Source organism: Bombina bombina, chromosome 9 (assembly GCF_027579735.1).
Source record: "Bombina bombina isolate aBomBom1 chromosome 9, aBomBom1.pri, whole genome shotgun sequence".
In the NCBI taxonomy this organism is placed as follows: Eukaryota; Metazoa; Chordata; class Amphibia; order Anura; family Bombinatoridae; genus Bombina; species Bombina bombina.
In genome coordinates this window covers 153,421,906-153,448,416 of record NC_069507.1, presented here as the reverse complement: position 1 = coordinate 153,448,416, position 26,511 = coordinate 153,421,906, and the positions used below count along the sequence as shown (strand labels likewise).

General features: G+C 37.5%; 2 protein-coding genes across 4 annotated transcripts in view; one reads left to right on the top strand and one right to left on the bottom strand.

Annotated features, from left to right (window-relative positions):
• STN1 (STN1 subunit of CST complex) overlaps nucleotides 1–6,555 on the bottom strand; it is a 343,767-nt gene extending 337,212 nt beyond the window's left edge. The window contains exon 1 of the mRNA XM_053692435.1: nucleotides 6,478–6,555. The gene's annotated coding sequence lies outside the window, so the exon portion shown is untranslated. The remainder of the gene's footprint in view (nucleotides 1–6,477) is intronic.
• An 88-nt stretch (nucleotides 6,556–6,643) lies between these two features.
• The window catches only part of SLK (STE20 like kinase), a 325,767-nt gene continuing 305,899 nt past the window's right edge, over nucleotides 6,644–26,511 (top strand). For all 3 annotated transcript variants that reach the window (XM_053692434.1, XM_053692433.1, XM_053692432.1), the window contains exon 1: nucleotides 6,644–7,046. In XM_053692434.1, the coding sequence (XP_053548409.1) occupies nucleotides 6,891–7,046 (156 nt within the window). In that variant the 5' untranslated portion in view covers nucleotides 6,644–6,890. The remainder of the gene's footprint in view (nucleotides 7,047–26,511) is intronic.

Below are 26,511 nucleotides of genomic sequence, written 5' to 3'. Positions count from 1 at the left end.
AAAATGATGAATGCAAATACAGAGCTAAAAAGTGAACAAGATAGTCTCTTGGTGGTATAGGTAGCAGATGTGTCCCAAAGTCCACCTGATGAGACTCAGATGAAACCAATATTTGATAGAAGGCTGCTCTCTACTCACAAAAAGATGTCAGGAATATCTAGATGGATATAAAGAACAAGAGAGGCGCATGTGTATTTGCCTATCTAGACTTCTTGCGACCCCTTCTTCTGGTTATTCAAGACTGAACAGTGAGCTAAGTTGCTGCAAAATATCCAGCCTGTATCCAATAGCACTGTCTGAGTGCTCCTCACAAATGTGAGTACCCTGAGTAGGGTTATATCTGGTTCTTGTCATTGGTGTTATTGGTACACAGATGCGCCTCTCTTGTTCTTTATACCATTTAGTTATCTAATATTTGTCTGGAAAACCAAAGCTCAATACTTAGAGAGAACAATGAAAAATTATCATTTTATTTCTTAACTATCCTGCACCCCACTGGGAGTGTAATTTATTCTGCTGGCTGTATTTACATAGCCTGTCAATAGCCTAGACTACAGTATACAAACTTTCAGTATAGGTGGGGATACCACAGGCTAAATCAGCTATTTCAAATGCCAAAATAGGGGTAAAGGAGCTACTTGTAAAAAATGTAATACACTCCAGCAGGTAAAATGGACCATTGGAAATAATTTAAAGGGGAGAAAATATTTGGGTGAACTTTCCCCTATAAAAACAAATGATAAAATGTATGCTATTGTACATTCTTATCTGAGAACAATTTTGCAATGAATAATGCAGCTTAATTTTCTCAAATGAGCATATTATTTTATGTTTTTTACTTTTTCGCCGATTCCCCTATCCCCTAGAACAAAAAGACCCTTGCTAACCATTCACAAACTAATATATATATATATATATATATATATATATAACAACTCTGCACAAGATTGGGCGGGGTAGCTTGCCCTCTTCTCTTCCATTAACATGGTTTAACACTGATTTAGCTTAGTTAATTAAAATTTATTAAACATGTATTTCAACAAACAGATCTCCATCTAATATATATTTATACACACACTAATATTCAAATCTAAACTATCTAGTATGCATGCTGCTATTGCAACAACTGTTTTTCCTATAATGAATGTTGATGTAAAACTGATAATCCACCTTAAAAGAAGAATTTACTAGAAACAAGGGGAGAAGGGAGGCATAAATACCAATTCATAGCAAATGAAAGAGCAGTATTAACACAAGCCTCCCTGTGAAAGAAACAAGCACCATTTTGAGATTTAATTTACAGCAAAAGGCTGCAAAATAGATAATCAATGTATATTGCAATAATGTTATACATTTGACAATTAAGTAATTTATATGTTGTTAAAATGTTGTGGTGTTTAACTGGAGAATAAAGCAATTTTTAAAAGTTGTATAATACCAGTATATTGCAGCAGTTGAAAATCACAATGCAAATTAGCTGCAGAGAGAAAAAGTTTTTAAAATGTCTTTTGAAACATTTTTTTTCTTTGTTCGTGGTCTAATATCACATAATTATAAGGTATGATGTAATAAAAAAGGCGCAGGCCTCATAAAAACGTCTTATCAGGAGTCACAGCTTTTCACACCGGGAAAGGCTAGGGGCAAGGTTAAAAAAAATTCCTGAGAACCAGTCATCAATGCGCTGCCGCTTTGCAACGCTATTCTGTACTTCTTTAAACAATGCTTTGCTCTGGCTGCATTTTGTTAAGGAAAACGTATATAGTGCAGCCAAGCAAAACACTGTGCAAAGTAAACAGCCCGTTTGGAGCAGCACTGCAAAGCAAAAGCACTAACAGCTACTGTATGTGTTTCTTTCTTTCTGCAAACATGTTGCATTTTCTGAGATGACATCTCAGATCACAGCATGTTCTGCATGGGGGTTTAATGGTCCATTAAGTATAGCTTTTAGGTCCCTTTCATAATGTGTATATTAGAGAGCCTATCTAGGTATGCACTCATGGAACAAAGTGTACAAAGATTAAGTAAATCTGATAATATAGATTTTTATTTTTTTAACTCTACACTCTATCTGAAGCATGAAAGTATATTTGTATTTTCACATCTTGTAAATATATGAGTGAATCCTCTGAGCCTACAAAAAACAAAAAGGACTTATTGTGAGCAATGTAATTATTTGTACGTTTTCCCTGACCCTGGGGTTTTGTGCATGCTAATAGGTGGCTATCAATAAAAGATATAAATTGGGACAGTGCAACAGTCCAAGGATTGCTGAATGGGATATATTACACTAATAAATAGGATGTGTTTTGACAACAGCGATTTCAAGCTTATCTCAGAGTCCTGAAATAGTTGCTAAAGACTTCCCCTTTATACCACTCAGATTGAAGGGACATGAAATCCAACATTTTTCTTCCATGATTCAGATACAGCATGTAATTTTAAACAATTTTCCAGTTCACATAAAGGGGTTGATTTATCAACCCCTTCGTCCGCTGCGGCTGCAGGTTCCCACAAGAGAACCTACAGTCCGTATTTAACAAGCAGCAGTTATCAGACCGCTGCTTCTCTAACCTTTCGCCACCTCTTAGGTGGCGAATTTAAATCTCCCCGGTCTCTCCTGCCCGTGCATGCCTCGGACAGGGAGCGGGATTGCACGCGAGCACAAAATAGCGCTTGTGTGCAACGCTGAATTCCGGCAGCAGAATTCAGCCCGCCAGAGGCAAGCTGCAGTGAACAGGAGCATGTATGTGTGCCCCTGTCCGCCGCAGCTTGATAAATCGACCCCATTGTATCACATTTGCTTCATTCTCTTGGTATCCTATGGTGAAGAAGCAGCAATGCACTACTGGGAGCTAGTTGAACACTTCTGGCGAGCCAATGACAAGAGGCATAGCACCCATTGCTGCATTGTTTCTCTTTCACCTACCTAGATGTGCTTTTAAAAAAAAAAAAGATACAAAAGGAACAAAATAAATAAGATAATAATTGCAAGCTCTATCTGAATCACATTTTTTCTTTACTTTACAGTTCCATTAAAAACCTGGCCAAACTTTTAAAATGTTTCTCTTTTTCTGTGAATTTACATGAAATGTAATACAGTTGCCTACAATTGTAAAAACAATGTATTTGCTTATAAATTATTTTTACCCAGCAGCCCATGGGAGCAGACATAAGAGATGGGATTTTTTCTAGAGAACAAATGAGGGTAAAGAACAATAGTTATAGCATAGATTAAAGAGTGTTCTTATAATCTTTTACATTGTATCCAAACCTTGTTTTATAAATACTATAAATAGCATTAGGAATCTGACCTAACCTGTATCAATTACATATGTTCCCACCTTACCCGCAATTAGAACATAAGAATAAACCCTACTGGCAATTTCTCTCTGTCTTTTTTTTATTTTTTTTTATTTAAGAAGCAGCCTAATAAATAACTTGGCAGCCATGCTTTTTTTTAACTTTTTAAATGGACATTGTACACTATATTTTTCTTTGCATTGCATTGTTTTATAGATGGTCCATTTATATAGCCCATCTTGTAGTGTTTTTGTAACAATGTATAGTTGTGCTTATTTTTTAACAACATTGTGCTGATTTTCAGACTCTTAACCAAGCCCTAAAGTGTCAGATGTATACACGTGTACAGGTTCCAGTTTGTGTGATCTATCTTTTCATGTGCAGTAAAGAGGGTAGGGGGAGAGTGCTAACCCCTTTCACTGGGTGTCCCAACCTAAGCTCATCAACAGTGCTAAACTTTAGATCAGTATCTGTGCATATTCTTCTTTATAGTAGTGTCTATTACATGCAAAATATGTGTATACCTTCTCTTTAAGCAATATAAATAGAGGAGATCTCAATACCCCCAGGATATGCAGTCATATTTTCAGATCCTCACTGGTAGGGACCTGTGCCCCAATATGCTGCACTCCTCACTAGAGAGCTTTATGTGGGCCCTGTTCTAATAAGAATTACCACAGCTTTTGTGGTAACACTTGAAAAGCCATAATAGTGAAAAAATGACATGATCTAATTTGTTAGAACATGTCATTTTAAGACTATCGTCCCTGCACTACAAAGGGGTTAAACACACAGAAGTGCTGCTTGTGACCAGTGGAGCACTGCTGGTCCGAAGCAGAACCCACCACTGATCCAATCAGCAGCGCTAGTTGCTCGCTTAAGAGGTGAAACTGACAAGCACACAAGAGCAGGTGCACACACCCTATCTTGAAATCAGCAGAATGTGTGAGATGCATGTGAACTCTGCCTACCCTCATGTTTGCAGCTGCTTGCACATAGAAGTTATTACAAAAAACAATAAATCTTACTAGAAGCATTTTTGCAAATTCATGGAAATTGAAATACTTCTAGTTAAATAAAAAAGCACTACTATATATTTAAATGATGTTCTAATAAAAATGATCTAATTTGCTTTTAACACTAGTGCCATAATGCAAACTGTGTTTAACCCCACAAATTGGTCAAACACATATCTAATGTGCACAGCTTGGAAAGCTAAAGCACATTGGCTCGCCTGATCAGGACATAACCTTTGTTTTACGGCTACATGTATATGCTGCTTCTAATTGGCTTGTGTCCTGCTTTGGAAATGCAATGCGTCTGGAGTGGGATTTAACCGTCTGTTAAACTCATTTGATTAAATTAAACACAGTTTGCAAGAAACTATTGTTAAAACCAAATGCCATAATGAATTAGAGAACTTTTTCATTAGGATGTCCCTTTAAAATTTGGCCTGTTATGGATACTTGATAATTGGATATGGCTATCGCTGCTCTGTATAAATCTAGAAGCACAGTCTGTTATAGGCAGCATATACAGGTGAATATAATATCAGTGGTTATAGGTACATTAAACACCACTTGCTTTTGTGTTAAAAAAAATATGCTTGTCCCATGATCCCTAGAGCAGAGCTTGTGATTTTCAGATACTTCTATTATGAAATGTACTTAAAAGGGACAATCTAGTCAAAACTAAACTTTCATGATTTAGATAGGGCATGCAATTTTAAACAACTTTCCAATGTATTTGCTTTGTTCTCTTGGTATTCTTAGTTGAAAGCTAAAGCTAAGTAGGCTCATATGCTGATTTCTAAGGCCTTGAAGGCCACCTCTTATCTGAATGCATTTTAAAGGTTTTCACAGCTAGAGGGCATTAGTTTATGTGTGTCACACAGATAACATTGTGCTCATGCACACATGGCATTACCTAGGAGTCAGCACTGATTGGCTAATATTAAGTCTGTCAAAAGAACTGACATAAGGGGACAGTTTGCAGAGGCTTAGATACAAGGTAGTTACAGAGGTAAAACGTGTATTAATATAACTGTGTTGGTTATGCAAAACTGGGGAATGGGTAATAAAGGGATTATCTATCTTTTTAAACAACAAAGATTCTGGAGTAGACTACTCCTCTTATTCTCTTGGAATCCTTTGTTTAAAAGCATACCTAGGTAGTGTCAATAGAAGTGATGCACTTCTGGAAGATGATTGGTAGCTCTGGCTCTTGTCACTCGCTTAGCAGATACGCTCAGATAGCTCCCAGCAGTGCATTGCTACAATGTTTAACCTCTTTGCAGGCAAAAGAGCAATAATAAAATACTCTACTCATTGGAACATTTCCTTTTTGTAAGCGTATGTCTCTTTAATTACAACTATTGTGTTATTTGTTTACAACCAACAGATAATTGTTATTTATTTTCAATACTAGCAAACATTTTCAAATAATTAAGGAAAAAAATGACAAATTTACTTTAAAAAGCAGCTGTAGCTTTTCTGGAGAAGCGTATTATCATAACGTCTTTTAAATGACCCTACTTTTTATAAAAATAATTTGTTATAATGACTGAAAGCTTGTCCATCCCTATATATACAGCTTCAGTTGATCTGTAAATGTGAATAGATTAATAAAACATTTAAAATTATATTTATTGTTTAATTTGATTTCAGAACGCGCCAACTCTTGGGACAGAGAACTATTTGGTTCATCACTGCTGAGAGACCAATAACACTATCACTATGCTGTCAATTTGGGGGGGGGGAAATAGTGCTGCTACTTACATTTAAAACATAATTAGTATTACAAGTGAGGCCACCTCCTGTATCTGGGGCTGCCACATCCTGTACATTCCAGTATCTCCCCAACTGGTCTTAAACTTATGTTCATACAATTTAGAAAAAAATGGAAGTAACTGAGTTTGTTTGTGGTCCTTGGTAAATGTAGTAGTAGTTAGAAACGTTTTATTACATTGTTAATATTAGGTCGCATCATTTTAATATTGTATAGTTTTGTAATATTGTTAATAAAGATATTGTAAAAAAGCGCTGTTACTAGGGAAACGTATGCGCGCTCCAGCAAAATGTGTATCACGGAAACGCGCAACCCTAGGAAGAGGAAGCAGCGAGGATTACTGTCATCCTCCCAGTGACAACCCGGGTAGCGGCTCTATATCCGGCCTACCTGCTGCTGTTTTCGCTCTGTCTACCTCAGTAACTTTCTGGGTTTTCATCAAGCAAGGGATTCTGGGCTGGGTACTGAACGGTTCTTCCTGTGGAACAGGCCGGGTTTAGGGGCAGGGCCTGTTTTATGGGTTGGGCCTTACAAGTGATTTCTTGTGACTTTGGTATACAGAGGGGGTGGCTTAGATATACCGTGGGCAGGTGTTATCCAGAGGGACGGGCTGCTGATGCCATATGACAGCGGTACCTCCCCTGCCAGCCTAGGCCCATAGTGGGTGTTGGTCTGGATCTAGCAGCTGGCATCATCTTGCCTGCTCCCTGTAATCATACGGCCGGAATGCACACAGGACCCCGGTGAGGAGCATCTTTTCTACGTTACTGTGGACCTCTGGGTTCACCAGTCTCACAGACGAAATGTCACTGTCATTTCTTAACTTTAAGAAGATATTCAAGCTCGGGGGAGAAAAGAAGAAGAAGCAATATGAGCACGTCAAAAGGGATCAGAACCCAGAGGAGTATTGGCAGATCATTGGAGAACTTGGGGATGGAGCCTTTGGCAAGGTGTATAAGGTAAGTGGAGAGGATGGCTTTCTAATTTAATTGTAGCTTTTAGAAATGTTAGAACATGAATTTGCTAATCACAACCAATGGGGGAATACAGTGTGGGCAACAAGCTATTGAAAACAGGGCTGGTAACTATATTTTACACTCTTTACCCTCAGGCACGGGTATAATGAGGTTTTAGAGCCCTGTCATCACTATAGGCTTAGTCTATGCCTTCAAATACAATTAACAACATTGTTACTATCAATCTTGCTATGCCTTTTGTGAATGATGCAGTGTTGTCTGATGTATCTACAAAAGTATACTAAGCTCATGTCTGTCCAAAGAGTATTGTGATGACAGGGCCTTTAATTCTTAAGAGGTTGGTCCTTTTGTGCTGCCCGTGTTTATCAAGGTGTCTATAACATAATTATATCACTAAGTATATCATGTATACAATTAAATATAGTAAAATTACATAATTAATAATTTTACCATCCTTTTAACTAAATGTAATACATTAAGAACAATACACAATTTAAAGGAATACAGGTACTAAACCCACATTTTTTTTGTTTCATGATTCAGGTAGAGCATGCAATTTTAAACAACTTTCTAATTTACTCCTATTATCAATTTTTCTTAGTTCTCTTGCTATCTTTATTTGAAAAAAAAAGAATTTTGGTTTAACCATGAAAATAGCTTTTCCAATGCAGCAATCAGAAATCTATCTCCTACTGATGAGTTCTAAAAAGAACGAAACAGGCTTGTATAGTGAGTGATTTCTGGTTTGCTGTCATATTCCTGTTTAAAAGGATCGCTGTGTTAAAACAGTATTTTGAAGCAAAAAAACTGAGAATTTGCATACCTAATTTGCATATCTTACCCACAATTCTCTTGAGCATTGGAAACATTGCATATTAAGAATTTCTGGGGGCAAGCGGGGATACTTGCTTAGATGTACTAATTTCCTATGCAAATATTTACATTGATTTAATTTTGAGACATGGAGGATTTTAATTTCAGTTTTTTATCTCCCCCCCCATAATTTTAATGAATTTTGGTTTGAAAAAGCAGGAATGTAATCTTAAGAGCCGGCACATTTTTGGTTCAGAACCCTGGATAGCGCTTGCTGATTGGTGGCTACATTTAGCTAACCAATCAACAAGCGCTACCCAGTTGCTGAACCAAAAATGTGCCGGCTCTTAAGATTACATTCCTGCTTTTTCAAATAAAGATAGCAAGAGAACTAAGACAAATTGATTATAGGAGTAAATTAGAAAGTTGCTTAAAATTGCATTCCCTATCTGAATCATGAAAGAAAAAAATGTAGGTTTAGTGTCCCCTTATAACACTTTTTTTACTCCCTCAGCTTAGTAGTGGTGTAAACTTACACCAAACTGTTGACTGCTAGAATTATGTGTGACCACATACTTATAAACTTGTGTGGGTGTGTTTATTCTGTCACAGGGTGGACAACTTAACAGAATGCTGTAAATATGTTAGACAACTCCCTGGCATAAAATTACATACCACAAACTAATTACTTGTCTTATTTTTTTTATTAATGAAATTGATGAGCCTTGCTTTATTAGTCCATATTGCTACCTTTTTAAATCATTATTATTCAATTCACATATAAAATGCTAAAGTGTCCATCTATCCTCTAGCTGTCTAGCCAAACTATAAATCAGCTTATCTCTTATCAGACAGTAACAGACTCATATAAATATGTTCTATATTTCACTCTTTGGCTAACTTTTTGGGTAGACACTAAATAGAGAATACTATAATCAATAAATGATTGCCAAGAAGAGCAAGATGTGGTATAGTCCACACTATAAGGAAGAAAAAAAAAAGCAGTTTGGAAGACTTTTCTTATTGTAGTGATTTTTTTATATAGCCAACAAAGTGCATGCACAAGTCAAATTTATTATTATAATTACAATTTAATTATTAAGAAAATATTAATTCTATTAAATATATGTTATATTGGCAGCTGTGTGGTTCCTTACTCAGAAAAGTTTTCACAAAAAGAGCAACACCAGAATAAGGGTTAATGATTTCATGTTGGAAGGTAGTAGGCAACATAAGTAAAAGCACTTTTTAACGGAAAGGGTTTTATGGGTTCATGGAATAAATGTCCCACAGAGGTGGAAAAGACAAAGGGCCTGATTCTCAAAAAATCACTGGCATGGAGATCTTATTTTGCTGAACATTATTTTGTAACATAAGTGACTCTATTTAACATAAAGCATATTGGTGAAAATCAATGGAAGACTAAGATAATTAAAGGATACCTGAGATACGCTTAAGGCTATCCTAAAACTAAAGGGACAGTCTACACCAAAATTGTTATTGTTTAAAAAGATAGATAACGCCTTTACTACCCATTCCCCAGTTTTACACATCTATCATTGTTATAGTAATATACTGTACTTTATAACATTTAAACCTCTAAATTTCTACCTGTTTCTAAGGCACTACAGACTTCTAATTCATGTGCGTCATAAAAATAACATTGTGCTCACTCCAGTGGAGGTGTGCAGGACACAGTACTAATTGGCTAAAATGCAATTCAATAAATAATAAATAGCCCTGAGAAAATTATCTGTCTGCAGAGGCTTAGATGCAAGGTAATCTAAGGGAAAAAGTATATTAATATAACCATGTTTGTTGTGCAAAACTGGGGAATGGGTAATAAAGGGATTATCCATCTTTTTAAACAATACATATTTTGGAGTAGACTGTCCCACTGAAGCTTACATTTTAGAATTAAATGGGCAGTTTTGATGAGTCATTGGTGCTCTGACAAAATGCCGACGGACATTTGGCCGACAGACAGAATGCCGAAGCATGTTCCGAGTTCGGCCGAGGGCAGATACGCTCCGGAGTGCTCTGTTCTAATCAGAGCCTTGGGCGCCGCTACCGCCTCTGGGAACCTAACCATGGGTCCCAGCCCTCACGTCTTGTAATTCTCTGTCTTTGAAATTATCTATCTAATTTATCTATCTATCTATTGAATCGATCTATCTATCAAATATATCTATCTATTGCATCTATTTATCTATCTATCTACCTATCTCGTGGCCGGACTGCTATCTGACAGCCACTTGTGTGTTGGACTATTATCCATTGGCCAAATGTCCGTCGGCTAACAGTCCAGCCACAGGGTCATTTGGTTATTTGCCATCATTATCTATAATTATCTGTGTTTCGGGATGGCTAAATGAATGCAAGATCTTTCTTATATCTCTTGACATGTAGTTTGTTGTGAACTGTGGCACTCCGGGAACTTTGAATAGTGAATCAGTTAGATTAGTGTGTGTATGTAGATACTGTATATTTGATAGATATAGCAATTTCTTCAGTCTGCTCTATTGCTCTGTAGAGAAAAAACACTTATTTTATTTCAGTTAGAAAGTTGCCAAATGCATTCATTTTCCTGTGCAGCCAGTTACCATAGCTGATCAGTTTTCTGCTAATTTTAGTGATATATTTCTATCTTTGAATGGTTTGTGGTTTGTAAGATGTTGGTGTGTACAGCAAATTACATTTCACATTTGCTTGTGGTTATCATTTTAGATGTGTACATGGTGTAAAAACTAAACGTTATACTTGTTCTCTAGTTAGCATTTCCTGAACTGTGCCCTTTGACCATCTACTCAGATTAACTGCTCACTGGGTGCTAATGAAAGTGCCATTTTTGTTATGGGAAAGTGGCAGCCTGTGGAGTTGTTCTATAGGAAGAAACCAAATCCTTTGCAGGATACAGAAAAGATTGATCTGTTAAACTTCCCAACCCCCCTGCTTCCTATTCACCCTTGTTTGCCAACTAGCATCCCGTTACAGTCTTTTTTTTTTTGTAGCCACATGATTATTTTCAGAGCCATCCTGATTCTTCCATAGATTAGACACATTGAAAAAAAAGTGTCTCTGAAAAAGAAGCTGTTTAAGAATCTGTAGACTTTGTTATGCCTAATTTCAGTGTTTATGTCTAGTTATTCCATGCAAGATGAAGAGTCTGTTTAAGAGAATACCTGGGGTGTGTACTAGAACAGTACATTTTTATCAGAATTGAACCAACTCTCATAATAAAAAATGTTTGTTTTTTTAATTTAGAATTTTTCTCTAGCTTTATATAATTTCAGTATACATTTTTCAGCATTTTATGACCTATGTAAGGGTAGTATGTTCTGAAAAATGGTCTGAAACTGTGAAATGGTTTACAGCTTTTCTTCAGTAAGATAGTACTGTAACTATATTCCTACACCCACAGGACTGTCAGAATGTTTATGTGATCACATTAAGATGATGTCAGAGTTCTCTTCATCTCCTTCCTCTTCTATTTCTAGAATTATTGTATGCTGAGGATGTTTGCTATAATAGATCTTAAAAATGATCAGATACAAAACAAAAAAAGCTGTTCATGACAAAAATGATTCTTACTTAAACTGATCTCCTTTCTTGCTAAATAAATGTCTGTCTGAAATTAGGGCTAAGACTTTAGACTATGTTCTTAAAGGGATGCTAAATCCAATTTTTTTTCTTTCACTATTTATATAGAGCATGCAATTTTAAACAACTTTCTAATTTATTCCTATGATCAATTTTTCTTTGTTATCATGTTATCTTGATTTGAAAAGCAGTAATGTAAGGTTAGAAGCCGGCCCATTTTTAGTTCAGCACCTGGGTAGCGCTTGCTGACTGGTTTGCTACATTTAGCCACCAATCAGCATATGCTACCCAGGTGCTGAACAAAAATTGGGCCGGCTCTAAAGCTTACACTACTGCTTTTCCAAGTCAAGATAGCATGATAATTTAGAAAGTTGTTTAAAATTGCATTCTCTATCTGAATCATAAAAGAAAAAAATCAGAAAGGGAGGGGGCGCCCTAATTAATGATATAGAGAGTCCAAAAAAGGGTGGAAAATTGGCAATGAGTATATTAGTTGTTCAATAATAATATTATTATAGGTCTAACCCAGATGTGATATATGTGGAATATCACAGAAATGTGCCGTTGCAGAGAGTAATGAAGTTAATAGTACAATTGTCAATAAAGATCCATTACCATTGTAATACACTATAAGAGAAAATATGTTATGATAAAGTCTCTGATAAGGGGATGAGGCAGCAAACTCTGGAGATCCAGGCTGGGATCCAAAAGCAGCAATCTACAAATACAAGAAGAGACAGATGCGCCACATGGCCCAATATTGTTTGATCCAAAATGAATAAATGAATATATAAGGAATAGACTCACATTTGAGAGAGCACCTAAATCAGTGCTATAGAGACAGACTGGGATCTATTACAGTCACCCAGCAGACCAAACTCCCGCAAAGATGTAGTATCTGTATTCAAAGCGATAAGAGAGACACAGGTGCCCACATGGCCTAGTACAGCAGGAACAATGGTGATACAGAACCAAATGATAAGAGAGGTACTCACAATAGTTGTAGCATCTCCCTTGATGCTATAGGAGCAGGATGGGGTCAATTCAGTCACCCACCAGACTTAGTCAGAGGCACTCGGGACAGGGTGGATCCAGCAGTCAGCCAAAACAGAATCCCTTAGCACAAGGGACAACTCACAGAAAAGATGGTAGCAAGTGTTCCAAAATAAAAGTTTTATTTAAAAGGTTAAAAACACAGGCAACGCGTTTTTCAGCTCAAGGCTGTTTCATCAGGCTACATACAATGTTATTAGAGCACTTGCTACATATATATACCCTAAATTAATCACAAACAAATGGACGGACAAGGTGATGGGAGGGGCTGGGAGAACAGAAATGACCAGTTGGCCAATGAGAATGTTAATAACAAGATAGGGTCATCAAACATATGTTAAAATAAATAAGTAAACATCTCATTTGTATCTGCATTTGATAATAAATAAAAACAATCCATATAAAACTCACAATTAATATAAAATATACAAGAATATAAACAGCATAATATATAAACAGCATTATTTGTAAACAACTCCTTATCATAGTTTGTGCAATACACATCTCATTTGTGTCTACATTTGATAGTTAGTAGAATCAAACTATATAAAAAACACAATAAATCGAAAGGGATATACAAATAAATAAACCACATTAACTTCCATTTCATAGTCAGTGCATAATACATCTCAGGTTGTGGCATTGAAACAATATAACGCACATTGTATACCATAAAACTAGGCTATCAACAAATATATATCAACATACCCAGGAGTTGTCCCTTCAAAAATATTTTGCGGAGAAACAACTGAAAAACAGTGTCAATAGGCCCATTATTGTAGATACTATGAACGAACGCCTTAATGAAGGCGTCATTGTATATGAACCTGATACTCTTTTAGAACAATTAACTGAGAAATATATCCACACAGATTTCAAACCAAGATCCAATTTTAATCCCCCTAGGACAAAAAACTCACATATAAGTATATACCAGTCAATGGTCTTAAAAGATCTTGAAAGATTACCCAAGAAACATAAATATAAGAACAACCTAAGTCCTGGGGAACGCCATGCCTTGAATTCACTGAGCACTAATAAAGATCTAGTAATCCGCCAAGCGGACAAGGGTGGGGGTATCGTGATCCAAAATATTCAAGACTATATTACGGAGGCAGACAGAATTCTGAATGATGCCAGCCACTATAGGGTCCTAACTAAAGATCCCACCCCCATATTCTCCAAACAACTGTTCTCCCTTCTTATGGAAGGATTTGAAGAAGGTATTCTCACTAAAAAAGAAAAGGACTATTTATTTCCTAAAAACCCTAGTGTAGCCTTTTATTATCACCTTCCGAAGATACACAAGGATACATCTAACCCTCCCGGTAGGCCTATAGTGGCTGGTATCGACAGTCTGACTGATCATCTGTCTGCCTACGTAGATTCATTTTTACAGAAACATGTGGTTGCCCTACCTTCTTTCATAAAAGATTCTACTGATTTACTCAATAAACTGACAAATTTGAAAATCACGAAAACTGACCCTAATCTTTGGTGGATAACGAGCGATGTCAGCTCACTGTATTCCAGTATCCCCCACGATAAGGGTCTGATAGCTATTCAATCCTTTTTAGAGACTGGTATTTATATGCCCTCTAAACAGCAACTATTCATTATTGAATTGATACGATTCTGTCTCTATAGCACTGATTGAGGTGCTCTCTCAAATGTGAGTCTATTCCTTATATATTCATTTATTCATTTTGGATCGAACAATATTGGGCCATGTGGCGCATCTGTCTCTTCTTGTATTTATAAAAGAAAAATTGGATTTAGTGTCCCTTTCCCAACAATTGATGTGTACAGTTTTGCAGGGTCAGAGAGCTGCAGGATCCACTCCAACCACTCTGGGGGCAGTGGAAAAATAAGGAAGTACATTGGGAAGTTGTTTAAAATTGTATGCTCTATTTGAATCATGAACTAGAGATAATGAGGCCTATGTATCAAAGGTCTTGCGGACCTCATCCGACAGTGCAGATCAGGTCCGCAAGACCTCGCTGAATGCGGAGAGCAATACGCTCTCCGTATTAAGCATTGCACCAGCAGCTCACAAGAGCTGCTGGTGCAACGCCGGCCCCTGCAGACTCACGGCCAATGGGCTGCCAGCAGGGAGGTGTCAATAAACCCGATCGTACTCGATCGGGTTGAATTGTGGCGATTCCTGTTCGCCTGCTCAGAGCAGGCGGACAGGGTTATGGAGCAGCGGTCTTTAGACTGCTGCTTCATAACTGCTGTTTCTGCCGAGTCTGAAGACTTGCCAAAAACACGGGCCCTCAAGCTCAATATGGAGCTTGATAAATGGGCCTCTTTGGGTTTAATGACCTTTTAACAACTGCATAGCAAAATATGTGCATACAAGATAAAGATTTTAAAAGCACTGTTTTGCAGTCCAGGTACACATCCCTTAAAAAGCACATTGAGAATGTTTATATTATCTCCATCTGCACCGATTAAGCAATCAATCTGTACAATTTAGCAGGGTCAGTATCCTGGATCTAGAAGCATGCATTCCAGACTCTGACGGTGTTCTGTCAGAATAGCAAACATATCAGATCAGCAAACTGAAGTGACGTTCCATCAGCTGTCTAAAAAATAATACGCACCGCGCATGCGCTCCTCAGCGTAGTCACATTCCAATACCTGAATGTCACAACCCATCAGATTCTTGGACAGTATTCAAAGCGCATGCGTACGCGGCTGCGCACAATAATCACATAGCCATAACATTGTTGGACACTTGTACCCATCAGATTTTACCCCTTTATTGCGCATGTGTCCCATCACAAACCCTCATTGGCTTACTATACACTATTAGCACCAAAAATATTAGCAATGTTATTTAACGTTTACAAAAATTTTTTAATCCACATAGACCACAGTCCTCCACTAACTCAAGTCCTGAGCTTTGAGAATAAATACATTTCTTCAATGAAGCTAACAATAGTAGCGGTATGTGGAACAAATACATTGTATTACATGCACATGAGGAGCCTCAATAGGATTCAAAGTCAAATAGTTAAAATATCAGAACAAAGTCACAGTTCATATTAGCAACGTCAGACCCCTCCGGTTGAACGCCAACTTATGCGTTTCGCTGGTAGCTTTTTCAAAGTTCCTTGTGCATGTAATGGGATTCACTTGTTACACATACTGCTACTATTGTTTGCATCATTGAAGAAATTTAGTGCTTATTTGACATTTATTTACAAAGGCGCTTTGAATATTGTCCAAGAATCTGATGGGTTGTGACGTTCAGGCATTGGAATGTGACTACGCTGAGGAGCGCATGCGCGGTGCGTAATTTCTTATCAGATAGCTGACGGAACGTCACTTCTGTTTGCTGATCAGATATGTTTGCTATTCTGAACTAATACCTGCATAATTAAACTTGTTAAGGGAGAATACATTCAGAGTTTAATGTTTATTAAATAAAATAAATATAAACAGCATCTACATGTCCGTATTGGCAAACAAGATTTATACAGTCTTTTACAATTGCCAATGCACAAGATAAGTGAAACTGTGCTGTGAAAAGGTTGTAAATATGGCTCTAACAGACTCATTCTTGCACTTACTATTATTGTTTATGATATAGAAAAATAAAATAGAGATAGCAACCACTGCATCAACACCAAGCATCATGGAGTCAGTAGTACCCCTGGCTAATGGCAATCTAAATATTTTGTCTTATGTTAACATTTGCATAGGTCTCAAAGCAGAACAGGAAATGTCTGGCAGGAAGAGTTTTGGAGCAAGGAGGAAACTAAGTCACTGCTTTGTAAACTGACAATTAAATTAAATTGACCATATATGGTTAACAAAACCTTATTGGGCATACTATTTTAATAAATCCAATACAACTGCAAGAAAAGTTAATGAAACACAGTTTTTAAAAGTCCATATCAAATGGAAACAAATATTGTATGTGTACATGTATATCAACAAAATAAATGTACAATAATTACAGAGTAAAAGAAAAGCAGAGAAGGTAAGAGACGTTTACAATAAAATAAATACCTTCTGCAATTCAAAGTTTATGTTGTAACACAGAATATTGAAAACCAAGAGAATTAAGCCAAATTGATAATAGAAGTAAATTGGAAAGTTGTTTACAAATGTATGCTCTATCTGAATCATGGAAAAAAATATTGGGTTTCATGTCCCTTTTAATTACTATTACTAATTGTCTCAAAGACAAGGCCCACAGGTTGCAATGTGGGGCAGTATGAGTGCACTCTAGTTACAGCCTATAGGCAGTTCTTGACAAATTGTAACAATTAAGAGCCAGTAAGCATATTTAGGAGCTAGTCAGTGCTATTTGTATATAGAAATATGGAGAACAACCCAAAAAGTTAGGAGCCAAGGGTAGAATTATAGAAGCCCGTGGCTCCCTTGCTCCTGGGTTTGTCAAGCCCTGGCCTATAGGACAGCAAGTACAGTATCTGATTGGCTTTATTCGCCTATATTGAACTTAAAAAAAAAAAAAAGAAAAGAAAAGACTGGGGATTGGCAAGATTGCTTATAAAGCCCCAAAGCTTAGGAAATAGAAATTATTTTTGGAAAAGCTGCAGGTGAGAATTTGTAATTGCAGTATCAGCAAATGCATAATAAAAAGACCATTCAAGAATTACTATTACCAAAACTTGTGACACAATTTGCAGAAATTATCCCTTAACCCCTTAATGACCACAGCACTTTTCCATTTTCTGTCCGTTTGGGACCAAGGCTATTTTTACATTTTTTAGGTGTTTGTGTTTAGCTGTAATTTTCCTCTTACTCGTTTACTGTACCCACACATATTATATATCGTTTTTCTCGCCATTAAATGGACTTTCTAAAGATACCATTATTTTCATCATATCTTATAATTTACTATAAAAAATTATAAAATATAAGGAAAAAATGAAAAAAAAACACACTTTTTCTAACTTTGACCCCCAAAATCTGTTACATATCTACACCACCAAAAAACAACCATGCTAAATAGTTTCTAAATTTTGTCCTGAGTTTAGAAATACCCAATGTTTACATGTTCTTTCCTTTTTTTGCAAGTTATAAGGCAATAAATACAAGAAGCACTTTGCTATTTCCAAACCACATTTTTTTTTAAAATTAGCGCTAGTTACATTGGAACACTGATATCTTTCAGGAATCCCTGAATATCCCATGACATGTATATATTTTTTTTTAGAAGACATCCCAAAGTATTGATCTAGGCCAATTTTGGTATATTTCATGCCACCATTTCACCGCCAAATGTGATCAAATAAAAAAAAATCATTCACTTTTTCACATTTTTTTTTTTACAACCTTTAGGTTTCTCACTGAAATTATTTACAAACAGCTTGTGCAATTATGGCATAAATGGTTGTAAATTTTTCTCTGGGATCCCCTTTGTTCAGAAATAGCAGACATATATGGCTTTGGCGTTGCTTTTTAGTAATTAGAAGGCCGCTAAATGCCATTGCGCACCACACATGTATTATGCCCAGCAGTGAAGGGGTTAATTAGGGAGCATGTAGGGAGCTTTTTGGGGTAATTTTAGCTTTAGTGTAGTGTAGTAGACAACCCAAAGTATTGATCTAGGCCCATTTTGGTATATTTCATACCACCATTTCACCGCCAAATGCGATAAAATAAAAAAAAACTTAAAATTTTTCCAAATTTTAGGTTTCTCACTGAAATCATTTACAAACAGCTTGTGTAATTATGGCACAAATGGTTGTAAATGCTTCTCTGGGATCCCCTTTGTTCAGAAATAGCAGACATACATGGTTTTGGCATTGCTTTTTGGTATTTAGAAGGCCGCTAAATCACACGTGTATTATGGCTAGCAGTGAAGGGGTTAATTAGGTAGCTTGTAGGGTTAATTTTAGCTTTAGTGTAGAGATCAGGCTCCCACCTGACACATCACCCCCCCTGATCCCTCCCAAACAGCTCTCTTACCTCCCCCACCCCACAATTGTCCCCGCCATCTTAAGTACTGGCAGAAATTCTGCCAGTACTAAAGTAAGAGGCATCCTTTTTTCTTTCTTTTTTTTCCCTGTGCATATTTACATATGCTGCTGTGTAGGATCACCCCCTTAGCCCCCAACCTCCCTGCCCCCCCCAACAGCTCTCTAACCTCCCCCTCTACCAGCTGTCTGCCAGTACCCAGTTTACAATATTTTTTCTCTTTTTTATTTTATTTTTTTTCTGTAATGTAGTTTCCCCACGACCAACCGCCACCCCTACCCCCTCCCAGATCCCTTAGATTACTTTTTTGGGGTATTTATTCCCCCTCTTCCTCCCACTTATACAGGATCATTTCTGTAGTGTAAGCGGTTCCCACCCGCTCCCTCTCTGTGCACGCGCCCGCCCGCCGCCCACGCGCGCGTGTCTGTGTGCGTCCCTGACTGTCCCGCCCCCTATCCCGCCCCCCCCCTGTGTCTCAGAATCCATCAATGGCCGCCCACCCGCCTCCCACTGCAGCTCCCACCCACCAACGAATGCGGCCCATCGATGTCCGGTGTAGAGAGGGCCACAGAGTGGCTCTCTCTGCACCGGAGGGGTACAAATTGTTATTGCAGGATGCCTCGATATTGAGGCATCCTGCAATAACCGGAAAGCAGCTGGAAGCGATGAGGATCGCTTCCAGCTGCTTTCCAAACCGAGGACGTACGCCATACGTCCTCAGGCGTTAACTGTATTTTTTCTGAGGACGTATGGCGTACGTCCTCGGTCATTAAGGGGTTAAAGCCAGCCAATGGGTGCAAAGATAAGACCTTACAATCTCCCCCTCCTTACATTTTTTTTCCATTGTGGGTTAAAAGAAACTTTAACATTATCTTTAATATTTAGTTTTGTTTCTTTCCTTTTTTAATTTTCTACTTTTTTAGTCATTAAAGGGCCAATATAATATATATATATATATATATATATATATATATATATATATATATATATATATATATATATATACACAGCTCGGGACTCTCAGAGCACTGCTTATCCCAAGTGGACAAGGCCACTTAGCCAATCGGCAGTGTTAGTTCCACATCTGAGTCATGCGACTAACGCTTCTGATTGGGTCAGTATTATTAAATATACCTTCTCTTGATATTCTTTATTGAAATATTGCTCCTTTCCATGAGGGAATAATTAGGTAGGCTCTGTGTAAGTCTTAAAGACTGTAAGGCAGCAGTGTTTGGGGTCAATTCCAGTCTGTTGGGTTTTGTTTTTTGCTCCAAATATGCCTTTTTTGATATTGGATATTCATCACAGTGCAAACGCTAACACAGTTTCTGTATTGGAAAAATATTGTATCAGATATACCAAAAGTCAACCATTTGATGTAAGGACAGCATCAACTTCTCAATCATAATCCACTAAATCACAAGTTATTGACTAAATATCAACAATGAAATGGACACATAGAATTCAACAGCCAAAGGCACTTGATAAATGCTCAACACCCAGAGACCGGCTGATAAAACACATCGGATAAACAATCATACTATCTGCTACCAATCTGCTCATGCTCAGACTCACAAACAAGATAATGCTGCCCCTTCCAACAATAGCAACGGCCCTATTTAATGATGATTGAATTGTGCCAAATATTAAACAATACTAAATACATCAGCACCATCAATTAAATGTAAAAACACACTTTCCCTACTCTCGCACCTCTCTCCTATGTGAACTGGTGCATGTCTGAAAAACGAGAAGTTGCTTTTATAGTGTACAACAATGATGCATGCTGATCATGTTGTCAATGTTTGTGATTGGCTGTGAAATCCTTACGGATATGATGTAATTTTAAAAGAGTACGAATCGTCCATTTTGTATTTGGATGTTTGTTAAAAACTTGTATTTTTTTATGTATTCATTCAGTTTTTGGTGATTTTCAGCCATTATTGATCATAAACGGTGCCATTGTGGGGAAACAAGGATCAAATATCATGAGATTAACCAAGCTCAGCTGTGTTAAGATTGTGATCATTTTGATTATTAAAAACAAAAGTAATGGATGATCCCATTTTTTTGATCAAGTTCGAATGCCTGAAAGTTTAGAGTCAATGGCCTAGATTTGGAGTTCGGCGGTAAAAGGGCTGTTAACGCTCCGCAGGCTTTTTTCTGGCCGCACCATAAAATTAACTCTGGTATCGAGAGTTCAAACAAATGCTGCGTTAGGCTCCAAAAAAGGAGCGTAGAGCATTTTTACCGCAAAAGCAACTCTCGATACCAGAGTTGCTTACGGACGCGGCCGGCCTCAAAAACGTGCTCGTGCACGATTCCCCCATAGGAAACAATGGGGCTGTTTGAGCTGAAAAAAAACCTAACACCTGCAAAAAAGCAGCGTTCAGCTCCTAACGCAGCCCCATTGTTTGCTATGGGGAAACACTTCCTACGTCTGCACCTAACACTCTAACATGTACCCCGAGTCTAAACACCCCTAGCCTTACACTTATTAACCTCTAATCTGCCGCCCCCGCTATCGCTGACCCCTGCATATTATTATTAACCCCTAATCTGCCGCTCCGTACACCGCCGCTACCTACGTTATCCCTATGTACCCCTAATCTGCTGCCCCTAACACCGCCGACCCCTATATTATATTTATTAACCCCTAATCTGCCGCCCCCGCTATCGCTGACCCCTGCATATTTTTTTAAAACCCTAATCTGCCGCTCCGTAAACCGCCGCCACCTACGTTATCCCTATGTACCCCTAATCTGCTACCCCTAACATCGCCGACCCCTATATTATATTTATTACCCCCTAATCTGCCCCCCACAACGTCGCCGACACCTGCCTACACTTATTAACCCCTAATCTGCCGAGCGGACCTGAGCGCTACTATAATAAAGTTATTAACCCCTAATCCGCCTCACTAACCCTATCATAAATAGTATTAACCCCTAATCTGCCCTCCCTAACATCGCCGACACCTAACTTCAATTATTAACCCCTAATCTGCCGACCAGAGCTCACCGCTATTCTAATAAATGGATTAACCCCTAAAGCTAAGTCTAACCCTAACACTAACACCCCCCTAAGTTAAATATAATTTTTATCTAACGAAATAAATTAACTCTTATTAAATAACTTATTCCTATTTAAAGCTAAATACTTACCTGTAAAATAAATCCTAATATAGCTACAATATAAATAATAATTATATTATAGCTATTTTAGGATTAATATTTATTTTACAGGCAACTTTGTAATTATTTTAACCAGGTACAATAGCTATTAAATAGTTAAGAACTATTTAATAGTTACCTAGTTAAAATAATAACAAATTTACCTGTAAAATAAATCCTAACCTAAGTTATAATTAAACCTAACACTACCCTATCAATAAAATAATTAAATAAACTACCTACAATTACCTACAATTAACCTAACACTACACTATCAATAAATTAATTAAACACAATTCCTACAAATAAATACAATTAAATAAACTAGCTAAAGTACAAAAAATAAAAAAGAACTAAGTTACAGAAAATAAAAAAATATTTACAAACATAAGAAAAATATTACAACAATTTTAAACTAATTACACCTACTCTAAGCCCCCTAATAAAATAACAAAGCCCCCCAAAATAAAAAATTCCCTACCCTATTCTAAATTAAAAAAGTTACAAGCTCTTTTACCTTACCAGCCCTGAACAGGGCCCTTTGCGGGGCATGCCCCAAGAATTTCAGCTCTTTTGCCTGTAAAAAAAAACATACAATACCCCCCCCCCCCCAACATTACAACCCACCACCCACATACCCCTAATCTAACCCAAACCCCCCTTAAATAAACCTAACACTAAGCCCCTGAAGATCTTCCTACCTTGTCTTCACCATCCAGGTATCACCGATCCGTCCTGGCTCCAAGATCTTCATCCAACCCAAGCGGGGGTTGGCGATCCATAATCCGGTCCAGAAGAGGCTCCAAAGTCTTCCTCCTATCCGGCAAGAAGAGGACATCCGGACCGGCAAACATCTTCTCCAAGCGGCATCTTCGATCTTCTTCCATCCGGAGCGAAGCGGCAGGATCCTGAAGACCTCCAGCGCGGAACATCCTCCAGCGCGTCATCCAAGATGGCGTCCCTCGAATTCCGATTGGCTGATAGGATTCTATCAGCCAATCGGAATTAAGGTAGGAATTTTCTGATTGGCTGATGGAATCAGCCAATCAGAATCAAGTTCAATCCGATTGGCCGATCCAATCAGCCAATCAGATTGAGCTCGCATTCTATTGGCTGATCGGAACAGCCAATAGAATGCGAGCTCAATCTGATTGGCTGATTGGATCAGCCAATCGGATTGAACTTGATTCTGATTGGCTGATTCCATCAGCCAATCAGAAAATTCCTACCTTAATTCCGATTGGCTGATAGAATCCTATCAGCCAATCGGAATTCGAGGGACGCCATCTTGGATGACGTCCCTTAAAGGAACAGTCATTCGTCGTTCAGTCGTCGGTCCGGATGGATGTTCCGCGCTGGAGGTCTTCAGGATCCTGCCGCTTCGCTCCGGATGGAAGAAGATCGAAGATGCCGCTTGGAGAAGATGTTTGCCGGTCCGGATGTCCTCTTCTTGCCGGATAGGAGGAAGACTTTGGAGCCTCTTCTGGACCGGATTATGGATCGCCAACCCCAGCTTGGGTTGGATGAAGATCTTGGAGCCAGGACGGATCGGTGATACCTGGATGGTGAAGACAAGGTAGGAAGATCTTCACGGGCTTAGTGTTAGGTTTATTTAAGGGGGGTTTGGGTTAGATTAGGGGTATGTGGGTGGTGGGTTGTAATGTTGGGGGGGGGGTATTGTATGTTTTTTTTTACAGGCAAAAGAGCTGAAATTCTTGGGGCATGCCCCGCAAAGGGCCCTGTTCAGGGCTGGTAAGGTAAAAGAGCTTGTAACTTTTTTAATTTAGAATAGGGTAGGGAATTTTTTATTTTGGGGGGCTTTGTTATTTTATTAGGGGGCTTAGAGTAGGTGTAATTAGTTTAAAATTGTTGTAATATTTTTCTTATGTTTGTAAATATTTTTTTATTTTCTGTAACTTAGTTCTTTTTTATTTTTTGTACTTTAGCTAGTTTATTTAATTGTATTTATTTGTAGGAATTGTGTTTAATTAATTTATTGATAGGGTAGTGTTAGGTTTAATTATAACTTAGGTTAGGATTTATTTTACAGGTAAATTTGTTATTATTTTAACTAGGTAACTATTAAATAGTTCTTAACTATTTAATAGCTATTGTACCTGGTTAAAATAATAACAAAGTTGCCTGTAAAATAAATATTAATCCTAAAATAGCTATAATATAATTATAATTTATATTGTAGCTATATTATGATTTATTTTACAGGTAAGTATTTAGCTTTAAATAGGAATAAGTTATTTAATAAGAGTTAATTTATTTCGTTAGATAAAAATTATATTTAAGTTAGGGGGGTGTTAGTGTTAGGGTTAGACTTAGCTTTAGGGGTTAATCCATTTATTAGAATAGCGGTGAGCTCCGGTCGGCAGATTAGGGGTTAATAATTGAAGGTAGGTGTCGGCGATGTTAGGGAGGGCAGATTAGGGGTTAATACTATTTATGATAGGGTTAGTGAGGCGGATTAGGGGTTAATAACTTTATTATAGTAGCGCTCAGGTCCGCTCGGCAGATTAGGGGTTAATAAGTGTAGGCAGGTGTCGGCGACGTTGAGGGGGGCAGATTAGGGGTTAATAAATATAATATAGGGGTCGGCGATGTTAGGGCAGCAGATTAGGGGTACATAGGGATAACGTAGGTGGCGGCGATTTGCGGTCGGAAGATTAGGGGTTAATTATTTTAAGTAGCTGGCGGCGACGTTGTGGGGGGCAAGTTAGGGGTTAATAAATGTAATACAGGGGTCGGCGGGGTTAGGGGCAGCAGATTAGGGGTACATAAGTATAACGTAGGTGGCGGTCGGCAGATTAGGGGTTAAAAATTTTAATCGAGTGGCGGCGGTGTGGGGGGACCTCGGTTTAGGGGTACATAGGTAGTTTATGGGTGTTAGTGTACTTTAGGGTACAGTAGTTAAGAGCTTTATGAACCGGCGTTAGCCAGAAAGCTCTTAACTCCTGCTATTTTCAGGCGGCTGGAATTTTGTCGTTAGAGCTCTAACGCTCACTTCAGAAACGACTCTAAATACCAGTGTTAGAAAGATCCCATTGAAAAGATAGGCTACGCAAATGGCGTAGGGGGATCTGCGGTATGGAAAAGTCGCGGCTGAAAAGTGAGCGTTAGACCCTTTAATCACTGACTCCAAATACCAGTGGGCGGCCAAAACCAGCGTTAGGAGCCTCTAACGCTGGTTTTGACGGCTACCGCCGAACTCCAAATCTAGGCCAATGTTTCTAACAATGTTATACATGTAGTGTGTGCCTTTTTACATATGCTCTCATGGAAAGGAGTTCAGCTTCAACAAAGGATACAAAGAGAGAGTTAATTTGATAAAGGAGTAAAACATCCAAATTTTACTTCTATCTGAATCATGGAAGTTTAATTTTGACTTCCGTATTCCTTTAAATCAGGGTGAATTTGATTTAAATCATTAGTCAATAAGACCAATTTAAATCATGGTTTTCATTTTTAGAATAATAACTTTTCAGATTATGTTCCGGTTATATGAGACCATTACTGATTTGGTTAAATATCATTAGATTTACATAGATAGGTAATTGAAATTATTGGAAGGTGAACTATCTCCAGTTTAATAGGTTAATCATTTATATGTGGTCAACTTTTCAGCTGTATTTTCTCTATTTACATTGTTTGGATGTCGTTGATATGAAATATATATATCTCTTAATATACTTGATAGTTCTTTATCTTTTATATTCTGTTTCTTTTTAAATCTAGCCACATAAGTATTGATCTCTGTTTTTAAGTATAGCTTGGCTGTTTCCCAAAACAACGGGACAGTTTCTCTACAGTGAATTCCTCCCAAGCTTTGACTAAAAATGTTCTAAAATTAGCCGATTTTATAGATATGTTGGAAAGAAAAAGGAGTTAAATTTGAACTCTCTTTTTTTTTTTTTTTTTTTATAATATTTTTATTGAAAAGGGAAATCCATGAGGGGTACAGAAAAAAGAAACAAAGGAGAAGGACATTGGGGTATATGACATCTCAAGTTCACATATTTGGAAGTTGTAGATATACATTTTACATTCGGACAAGAAAAAAAAAAAAAAAAAAAAAAACAAGAAAAAAAGAAAGAAGAAGTTTCCTTCTGTGTTATATACCAGCCAGTTAACCACAGGCTTACTCACAGAAATTAAATAAAATCTCAATCCTTCAAATCCCCTACCTCCCTTAGTAACACCAAAACAGTTAGTTCCTCCCTACATGAACAACCTTTTATTATATGGTATAAAGACAGACACCCAAGCAAAACAGGGTGAGGGGGAAAAGAATAAGAATAAAAAAAAAAAAAAACCAAAAAAGAGAAAAAAGGAATATGAGTATGGTATAGTGTCCTCAGCCTTCTCTTATTCCCAGCTCAGTATACCAAGGGTAGCTCATTTCTAAGTATGGCATTCATTACATACTCTGTAGATCTGAGTGGATAGATAATTTTCTTTTGCATATCCGGTGACTGTGAATATATAAATATTTCCCATTTCTTGAAAAATCTCTCAACTTCATTACTTTTATCTAATTCTAATAGGCATTGCTCTATAGTCATTTGTTTCATAATCTGATTATTTACTTCAGATATAGCAGGCACTTTTTTCGAGATCCATGTTTTCAGTAATAAGAACTTGGCCACCCCAATAGCTAGTTCAATAAATTCCTTATTATTGATCTTTTCTTTTATATCTGGAGGGAATAGAAAAAATACTAAAGCTCGATAGATCTTAAACTCTTTTTTTAATATTCTCGATAGCCAGAAACTCATTTTATTCCAGTATTGTCTAATTAATGTGCATTCCCAAAAGTAATGCACGATATCAGCCCCCCTGCT